The 10,531-nt window shown below is 44.0% G+C and overlaps 1 protein-coding gene across 1 annotated transcript; it reads left to right on the top strand.

Moving 5' to 3' along the window:
• The first annotated feature begins 773 nt into the window (after window positions 1–773).
• On the top strand, window positions 774–2,615 carry LOC138367444 (golgin subfamily A member 6-like protein 22). The gene has a single exon (XM_069329098.1). The coding sequence runs from the start codon at window positions 774–776 to the stop codon at window positions 2,613–2,615; it is 1,842 nt and encodes a 613-aa protein (XP_069185199.1).
• The last annotated feature ends 7,916 nt before the right edge of the window (window positions 2,616–10,531 follow it).

Below are 10,531 nucleotides of genomic sequence, written 5' to 3'. Positions count from 1 at the left end.
GGTAGTGTGACGGGTGAGGGTGTGTGTGGTAGTGTGACGGGTGAGGGTGTGTGGTAGTGTGACGGGTGAGGGTGTGTGGCAGTGTGACGGGTGAGGGTGTGTGGCAGTGTGACGGGTGAGGGTGTGTGGTAGTGTGACGGGTGAGGGTGTGTGGCAGTGTGACGGGTGAGGGTGTGTGACAGTGTGACGGGTGATGGCGACACGTGAGGCGCTGTGGACATGGTCAAAGGAACAAGAACAAGCAGAAGAAGAGAATGGACCTGGGGCCAGATTCACGAAAGCACTTACGCAAATTCTTACGAACGTGTACATCTTCCCTCAATCTTTGACGGCTTTGTTTACAATTATTAAACAGTTTACAAGCATGAAAACTTGCCAATCAACTGTTGTTATTGTTATAAACAGCCTCCTGGTGCTTCGGAGCTCATTAACTGTTTAATAACTGTAAACAAAGCCGCCAAAGATTGAGAAAAGATGTACAGGTTCGTAAGTGCTTGCGTAAGTCCTTTCATGAATCTGGCTCCAGAGCACCAACGTATTAACAGGAAACACAGTGCCAGCGATGAGGAGCTGAGGCTCAACCTCAGAATGAAGAGCCAGGAAGGTTGATGACGTGTTGGATGACGCGCCGAGCGATGAAGGACTCCAGGCAAGGTGAAGGAGCAGCAGGGAGAGCAGCCTTCAGAGACGCAAGGTGAGACAAAAGTTGTAAATGGAAGACAATAAGGTACAGCTGCTACGTGGAGAGACGCAAGGTGAGACAAAAGTTGTAAATGGAAGACAATAAGGTACAGCTGCTACGTGGAGAGACGCAGACTCGACTGGAACACGAGAAAGCTAGAGCTGAACAAGAGAAAGCTAAAGCTGAACAAGAGAAAGCTAGAGCTGAACAAGAGAAAGCTAGAGCTGAACAAGAGAAAGCTAAAGCTGAACAAGAGAAAGCTAGAGCTGAACAAGAGAAAGCTAGAGCTGAACAAGAGAATGCTAGAGCTGAACAAGAGAAAGCTAGAGCTGAACAAGAGAATGCTAGAGCTGAACAAGAGAAAGCTAGAGCTGAACAAGAGAAAGCTAGAGCTGAACAAGAGAATGCTAGAGCTGAACAAGAGAAAGCTAGAGCTGAACAAGAGAATGCTAGAGCTGAACAAGAGAATGCTAGAGCTGAACAAGAGAAAGCTAAAGCTGAACAAGAGAAAGCTAGAGCTGAACAAGAGAAAGCTAGAGCTGAACATGAGAATGCTAGAGCTGAACATGAGAATGCTAGAGCTGAACATGAGAATGCTAGAGCTGAACATGAGAAAGCTAGAGCTGAACAAGAGAATGCTAGAGCTGAACAAGAGAAAGCTAGAGCTGAACAAGAGAAAGCTAGAGCTGAACAAGAGAATGCTAGAGCTGAACAAGAGAATGCTAGAGCTGAACAAGAGAAAGCTAGAGCTGAACAAGAGAATGCTAGAGCTGAACAAGAGAATGCTAGAGCTGAACAAGAGAAAGCTAGAGCTGAACAAGAGAAAGCTAGAGCTGAACAAGAGAATGCTAGAGCTGAACAAGAGAAAGCTAAAGCTGAACAAGAGAAAGCTAGAGCTGAACATGAGAATGCTAGAGCTGAACAAGAGAAAGCTAGAGCTGAACAAGAGAATGCTAGAGCTGAACAAGAGAAAGCTAAAGCTGAACAAGAGAAAGCTAGAGCTGAACAAGAGAAAGCTAGAGCTGAACATGAGAATGCTAGAGCTGAACAAGAGAATGCTAGAGCTGAACATGAGAATGCTAGAGCTGAACATGAGAATGCTAGAGCTGAACAAGAGAATGCTAGAGCTGAACAAGAGAATGCTAGAGCTGAACAAGAGAATGCTAGAGCTGAACAAGAGAAAGCTAGAGCTGAACAAGGGAATGCTAGAGCTGAACAAGAGAAAGCTAGAGCTGAACAAGAGAATGCTAGAGCTGAACAAGAGAATGCTAGAGCTGAACAAGAGAATGCTAGAGCTGAACAAGAGAATGCTAGAGCTGAACAAGAGAATGCTAGAGCTGAACAAGAGAAAGCTAGAGCTGAACAAGAGAATGCTAGAGCTGAACAAGAGAATGCTAGAGCTGAACAAGAGAAAGCTAGAGCTGAACAAGAGAAAGCTAAAGCTGAACAAGAGAATGCTAGAGCTGAACAAGAGAATGCTAGAGCTGAACAAGAGAAAGCTAGAGCTGAACAAGAGAAAGCTAGAGCTGAACAAGAGAAAGCTAAAGCTGAACAAGAGAATGCTAGAGCTGAACAAGAGAATGCTAGAGCTGAACAAGAGAAAGCTAGAGCTGAACAAGAGAATGCTAGAGCTGAACAAGAGAATGCTAGAGCTGAACAAGAGAATGCTAGAGCTGAACAAGAGAATGCTAGAGCTGAACAAGAGAAAGCTAGAGCTGAACAAGAGAATGCTAGAGCTGAACAAGAGAATGCTAGAGCTGAACAAGAGAAAGCTAGAGCTGAACAAGAGAATGCTAGAGCTGAACAAGAGAAAGCTAGAGCTGAACAAGAGAAAGCTAAAGCTGAACAAGAGAAAGCTAGAGCTGAACAAGAGAAAGCTAAAGCTGAACAAGAGAATGCTAGAGATGAACACGAAAAAGTTAAAATTGGATAAGAGAAAGCAACAGTTGAACAAGAGATAGAGTCAAAGCCGAGCAAGAGACAGCCAAGACTGAACTTGCTGTAAAAAAGGTGGACGCAGCTATGGCAGAACAAGAGAGAGAGAGTTTAGACAACACGAAAGGAAGACAGAAGAGAATTTCTGGATAACAAACAAAAGTACCATAATAGAAAAAGGAGGTAGTATGTCTCATCTGATAGTGAGGATGAAGAGGTTAAGCTGAAAACCCTCAGAAACACCAATCACAGAAGTCACATAGGTAATAATACCTCTCTCTCTCTCTCTCTGTCTTTCTCTGTCTCCCTCTCTCTCCCTCTCCCTCTCTCTGTCTCTCTCTCTCTCTCTCTGTGTGTCTCTCTCTGTGTCTCCCTCTCTCTCTCTCTCTCTCTCTCTCTCTCTCTCTCTCTCTCTCTCTCTCTCTCTCTCTCTCTCTCTCTCTCTCTCTCTCTCTCTCTCTCTCTCTCTCTCTCTCTCTCTCTCTCTCTCTCTCTCTCTCTCTCTCTCTCTCTCTCTCTCTCTCTCTCTCTCTCTCTCTCTCTCTCTCTCTCTCTCTCTCTCTCTCTCTCTCTCTCTCTCTCTCTCTCTCTCTCTCTCTCTCTCTCTCTCTCTCTCTCTCTCCTCTCTCTCTCTCTCTCTCTCTCTCTCTCTCTCTCTCTCTCTCTCTCTCTCTCTCTCTCTCTCTCTCTCTCTCTCTCTCTCTCTCTCTCTCTCTCTCTCTCTCTCTCTCTCTCTCTCTCTCTCTCTCTCTCTCTCTCTCTCTCTCTCTCTCTCTCTCTCTCTCTCTCTCTCTCTCTCTCTCTCTCTCTCTCTCTCTCTCTCTCTCTCTCTCTCTCTCTCTCTCTCTCTCTCTCTCTCTCTCTCTCTCTCTCTCTCTCTCTCTCTCTCTCTCTCTCTCTCTCTCTCTCTCTCTCTCTCTCTCTCTCTCTCTCTCTCTCTCTCTCTCTCTCTCTCTCTCTCTCTCTCTCTCTCTCTCTCTCTCTCTCTCTCTCTCTCTCTCTCTCTCTCTCTCTCTCTCTCTCTCTCTCTCTCTCTCTCTCTCTCTCTCTCTCTCTCTCTCTCTCTCTCTCTCTCTCTCTCTCTCTCTCTCTCTCTCTCTCTCTCTCTCTCTCTCTCTCTCTCTCTCTCTCTCTCTCTCTCTCTCTCTCTCTCTCTCTCTCTCTCTCTCTCTCTCTCTCTCTCTCTCTCTCTCTCTCTCTCTCCTCTCTCTCTCTCTCTCTCTCTCTCTCTCTCTCTCTCTCTCTCTCTCTCTCTCTCTCTCTCTCTCTCTCTCTCTCTCTCTCTCTCTCTCTCTCTCTCTCTCTCTCTCTCTCTCTCTCTCTCTCTCTCTCTCTCTCTCTCTCTCTCTCTCTCTCTCTCTCTCTCTCTCTCTCTCTCTCTCTCTCTCTCTCTCTCTCTCTCTCTCTCTCTCTCTCTCTCTCTCTCTCTCTCTCTCTCTCTCTCTCTCTCTCTCTCTCTCTCTCTCTCTCTCTCTCTCTCTCTCTCTCTCTCTCTCTCTCTCTCTCTCTCTCTCTCTCTCTCTCTCTCTCTCTCTCTCTCTCTCTCTCTCTCTCTCTCTCTCTCTCTCTCTCTCTCTCTCTCTCTCTCTCTCTCTCTCTCTCTCTCTCTCTCTCTCTCTCTCTCTCTCTCTCTCTCTCTCTCTCTCTCTCTCTCTCTCTCTCTCTCTCTCTCTCTCTCTCTCTCTCTCTCTCTCTCTCTCTCTCTCTCTCTCTCTCTCTCTCTCTCTCTCTCTCTCTCTCTCTCTCTCTCTCTCTCTCTCTCTCTCTCTCTCTCTCTCTCTCTCTCTCTCTCTCTCTCTCTCTCTCTCTCTCTCTCTCTCTCTCTCTCTCTCTCTCTCTCTCTCTCTCTCTCTCTCTCTCTCTCTCTCTCTCTCTCTCTCTCTCTCTCTCTCTCTCTCTCTCTCTCTCTCTCTCTCTCTCTCTCTCTCTCTCTCTCTCTCTCTCTCTCTCTCTCTCTCTCTCTCTCTCTCTCTCTCTCCTCTCTCTCTCTCTCTCTCTCTCTCTCTCTCTCTCTCTCTCTCTCTCTCTCTCTCTCTCTCTCTCTCTCTCTCTCTCTCTCTCTCTCTCTCTCTCTCTCTCTCTCTCTCTCTCTCTCTCTCTCTCTCTCTCTCCCTCTCTCTGTCTCTCCCTCTCTCTGTCTCTCCCTCTCTCTCTCTCTCTCTCTCTCTCTCTCTCTCTCTCTCTCTCCCTCTCTCTGTCTCTCCCTCTCTCTGTCTCTCCCTCTCTCTCTCTCTCTCTCTCTCTCTCTCTCTCTCTCCCTCTCTCTGTCTCTCCCTCTCTCTGTCTCTCCCTCTCTCTGTCTCTCCCTCTCTCTGTCTCTCCCTCTCTCTGTCTCTCCCTCTCTCTGTCTCTCCCTCTCTCTGTCTCTCCCTCTCTCTGTCTCTCCCTCTCTCTGTCTCTCCCTCTCTCTGTCTCTCCCTCTCTCTGTCTCTCCCTCTCTCTGTCTCTCCCTCTCTCTGTCTCTCCCTCTCTCTGTCTCTCTTCCTCTCTCTCTCTCTCTTCTCTCCCTCTCTCTGTCTCTCCCTCTCTCTGTCTCTCCCTCTCTCTGTCTCTCCCTCTCTCTGTCTCTCTCTCTCTCTGTCTCTCTTCCTCTCTCTCTCTCTCTTCTCTCCCTCTCTCCCTTCCATCACCATAGAAGGGCCATATCTCCGAGGCTCAGGAAGCTGGGAATGAATACTGTTTTTCCTCACAGACGGTAATGGTCCACTGAATGTTGTCTCGTCTCTGTTTTATTTGCTCACATAATTCGCAATAAAACCCTGTTATTGGAGACTTAGGAGCCGCTCTATTTTACCTTTAGACTTTTTCACCCCCATTTTTTCCATTAAAGTTGACAGACATCTTGAGTGAACGAGAGCTGTGTCATGAGTATTGCTCTCTCGCTCTCTCCTCCTCGACAGCCTTGTTGAGCAGCTGACTCATCGATGGAACAACTCATCGATGGAACAGCTGGATCACAGATGGAACAGCTGGATCACAGATGGAACAGCTGGATCATAGGTGGAACAGCTGCCATAGACTGAAGGGAACTATCAGGGGAAAGCACAAAGCCATTTCGACTATATATCACTGGGAATGGATCAGAATAAAGATCTGGGATGGGACTGTGGGAAGGAATGGTGCCCAACCACTTGGACGGTCGGGGATTGAACGCCGACCAGCATGAAGGGAGACCGTCGCTCTACCGTCCACCCCAAGTGGTCACAGACTGAACAGCTGTGGTTCACAGCAGCCAATTGCGAGAAAGACTGACGCATGAAGTATTTGGCTTGAAGTTTAAGTCTGAATATAGCCTTGATTTGGTGTAAAACTTTGGACTGGTATTGAAGGGCAGTTGGAGCAGCATCGGTGCAGTGTGTGCGGAGCTGGAGATGACGTCTTTAGAGCCAGCATCATTCTTAATGAAGTCAAGCATGGTGCTTCCTTAACGGGAGGGGTAGAGAGAAGCAACGTTAACAGCATATGCTGCAGCCTTGTAAACAGCATATGCTTCACCCTTGTAAACAAGATATGTGACAGCCTTGTAAACAAGATATGCTGCACCCTTGTTTAACAAGGATAACGAAGTGCGGTGCAGCAAGAGAATGTGGGAGCCATTACGAAATTAACCTTTTTGAAAATACCGGGAAAGTCTTTTCTAAAGTCATTAATGTCAGTGTAAGATGGAGATAACGACCCTGGGTGATGTGGGAGGCTGCGATCTCTCGCCACGGAGAGCAGCTGACAGGGAGGACTGGCATCCACAGGCTGGGATTTCTTACTATGGAAACGAGATAGAGGGACATGAGACCTTAGGAATTAAGGAAATTATAGTAGGCCTATTGGCCCACACGAAGCTCCTATTTACGTCTATTACGTTACCATCTACTATGTTTTCGGGTAATTTGTTTCATAAATTAACAACTCTGTTTCCAAATCTGTATTTACCCAGGTTTCTCCTAAATTCAACTTATGCTCTCGGTGGTTTGAGTCCACCTTCCAGATTCTTAGTTTCAGCCTTTTGTAATAACATATTTGTTTATGTTACGGCCACTTTGGGCCAGTAACCGGGTTCTTGCTGTAAGTGTATCTTATAACCACTTCGTCTAAGAGTAAGATTAATAATTCTAACACGAATCTTCTCAATATTTCTTACGTTTTTCTTCACTGTCGAGGATAATTGAAAAATTAACTCTCCAAAATTCATTCTTTTATTTTTGGTCTGACACCTGAACGTGTATCGTAATGCTTATTACATTTTCAAGGACTAGTTTACACTTAACATACATCATACTTATACTCGTTTTGGGTGAGGTGATATGGCACAAAAGTTTTAGGTGAGGTGACAAAGCTATGCCAGAACACGAATCAATGGGTATGAAAACATAAGAATGGAAGTAACTGCAAAAGGCCTATTGGCCCGTAATTCCTCTTGCTGCTTTTATGTTGGTTCGGGGTCTTGAAGTGGGTAGAATATAGTTGTGCATTAATAGGCTGGTGATTGCTGGTGTTGAATTTTTGATGTGTAGTGCCTCGCAGATGTCGAGTCTCCTGCTATCGTTGTATTTATCGATGATTTCTGTGTTGCTTGTTACGATTTCTCTGGTGATGGTCTGGTTGTGAGAAGAGATTATATGTTCCTTGATGGAGTCCTGTTGTTTGTGTACTGTTAATCGCCTAGAAAGAGACGTTGTTGTCTTGCCTATAAACTGAGTTCTTTGGGGCTTACAGTCCCCAAGTGGGTATGTGAAGGCATAGACGACGTTGGTTTCCTTCAGGACGTTCTGTTTGGTGTCTGGGAAGATTTTCATAAGTAGATTGGCCGTTATTAACGGTCAACCTTCAGGCAGAGGGCCACAGCAATTCACAGGGCGTGTGCTGCGAGACGTGTGCCATTTGTCGACATTGGGGTTGCTAACAGGAAGTCCCCTGCATGTGGGGCTGCTACTGCTGTGAGGCGAGCAATATATCATATATCTATATATATATATATATAGATATATGATATATATATATATATATATATATATATATATATATATATATATATATATATATATATATATATATATATATATATATATATATATATATATAATGATATTTTTAATCATATGTGGGGTATCCACCTCTGGTTGTTTGTAGGGGACCCTCAACTCAAACCTCGAAGACAACCTCAAAGAAGACAATATGCAGCACCCGGGGGAGCCTGGTTGGGCTCACATGCGTACTGGCACATATTGTCTTCTCCTAACACCCCTTGTATATTTAAATATATATATAGGGAACTCTATTGTACCAGATTACATGATTACAAAATATGGCCTTGACACATACACAACACAACCAATAGAAGTAAAATGAAAACACACCAATGGGATACCCTAATAAATGTCAAAGATTCGATCACAGTTGCAAGTCAAACACCTCTTCGAATTCCTCTGAAGTTGGACTCGTGCCCAAGATGCAACAAGCATTTCCCCTCTGGAATGCGACACTGAGGCGCTGGAACAAGAAGCATTTTTGGTCTCTGGTCTTTTGTAATGCTGATCAATTTGTCATCTAATTTCATTAGGAACTTCAATGCACATTTTCCCCACGAACCGAGAGTCTCCGAACCGATTGGAACAAATATGTAGCAGTGTGCTAGACCTCTGTATTTGATAGTTTTCTGCGTTTTCCTGAAAGAAGCGGTGCCACCCCCTTCATATATGTCTTTAATATATAATAATAAATATAATAATATACTATAAATACAAGGAATATTCAATGTAGTAATTCTGTGAATAGTCTTCACTATCCACATACAATTTAACATGGAGTTTATGGTGACAAGGGAGAGAGGCGCCTCATCAGTTCTATCATAGAACTATTGATGAGTTAGCCAAAACTTTTGCTCATAAAGAGGGAGATGATCACCGTCTTGGACTGCCTTTGAGCAGCCTGAGGGCAGTAATACTCCGGGAACATCAACAAAATCTCGTAGACTTGAGGCAAAGGAAAATTCACACCAATACTCCATCTATCATTCTATTTAGACAGAGGGAGACTCTGCCTAAAGCCACTAATACACACAGCCTTTCTTGCATGATGTGGGGAAAGAGCTTAAAAACTAAGACTTAAGACTGAGGTCAAAAGCATAAAACTGAATTAAAGGAAAGATTGACAATAACTACATGAATTAACAGCAGCAATTACAACAGCGGAGCAGATAGTAATTTTTAATAAACATAACGGACTACAATTTTCTTAAGTTTATACATATGGCAGACATCAGCTGTTTTACAGGTTAGTCATTAATCATTAATGTTTCACAATAGCAAGACATAGGTTGACATTTAGGAGGTAAGGTTGGTTACGTGGAGTTCATTAAGTAGAACTTAGTTTTTTCCTAAACTGGTTGAGAGATTGGCAATCTTTGACGTGATTGAGAATACATACATGCATACTTACGTAAGTACACATACATATACATCTAGTCAGCATATAGCTATTTCGGGATAAAATATAATACAGTAACTGCAGTCGCAACTTTCTAACAACCGCGAAGCTGCAATAATTTCCAGCAGCTTCAGTTGCAAATTACTAGCAAGTGCAGTTGCACAACATTCCATGTAACTTGCAGTTGCGAATATTTGATTATTATTAATTTAAATTAATAAAAAGTTATACCGCCTATGGTGTTTGTTTTCACCTGAGGCACAAAGAATGTAGTTTGTTTGTCACGAGGAGTTTAAATATCACAGCAACTGTAGGTTAATGTGTGACATATGAGAGGTTAGATGGGGACTCTACAAGCATCAGCTGGAGACTGCAGGAGTGTTGTGGAGTAAGGTGGTATTATTAAGGACACATTTTATTATTATTATTATTATTATTATTATTATTATTATTATTATTATTATTATTATTATTATTATTATTATTAATACATGAGGTATATCACACAGGATGGTTAGTCATACAGAGGCATGTGATAAGCAGTCTGCACTGGCAGACTCCGGATGCATTTTGAGGATATTATCAACACAAGATTGAATAAGGTAGCAGTGGTAATAAAAGTCCCCATCTCGCAGGATGGTTAGTCATACAGGGCCATATGTTTAGTAGCCTGCACTGGCAAATTTTGGGTACACTGTGAGGATATCTTCAGGAATACGAGAGTGAATAAAGTAATTACAAAGCTCCAGGTACCTCATGCCAACTGGTCTGAATGGTCTAATAACTGGGCATTCGGTGATGTAGTGCGGGAGATCATGCCTCAGTTCCTCCTCACAGAGTTTGCACCTGGAGTGCTCAGGATTGAGAGATCCGTCACCTGTAGCCACCTGCCACAGGTAACGGTAACATAACCTGATCCTGGCAACCACTGTGTCGCACAGTCTGGTCGATGTTTTGTGCTGCCCATAGATATAAGTTTCAGATCTAAACAAATCATAGCTTCTTATACTGGTGCTTTCAGGTCCTTGGAGGCTGGGTTTAAACCCCCCCCCCACCCAAGTTGAAAGTAAAACGTCTAAGGTTACCTGCCACTCTCGCTTACCAAGGGTATCTCACTCACTCACTCACTCACTCACACACTCACACACTCACACACACACACACACACACACACACACACACACACACACACACACACACACACACACACACACACACACACACACACACACACAGTGTGGATTGGTGTGTGTGGTGGATTGGTGTGGATTGGGGCAGCGAGGCGGAGAGCCACGGCAATTCGGAGGGCCTGCGGTGTGAGACGGGTGCCGGTTGCTGACATTGGGGTTGCTAATAGAAAATCACCTGCATGGGGAGCTGCTACAGCTCTAAGTCGGGCAGTGTATATATATATATATATATATATATATATATATATATATATATATATATATATATATATATATATATATATATATATATATATATATATAT

This window comes from Procambarus clarkii, chromosome 22, assembly GCF_040958095.1.
Source record: "Procambarus clarkii isolate CNS0578487 chromosome 22, FALCON_Pclarkii_2.0, whole genome shotgun sequence".
Taxonomy (NCBI): Eukaryota; Metazoa; Arthropoda; class Malacostraca; order Decapoda; family Cambaridae; genus Procambarus; species Procambarus clarkii.
The sequence above is the reverse complement of the archived record's forward strand: the minus strand, read 5'-3'. Positions and strand labels throughout refer to the sequence as shown.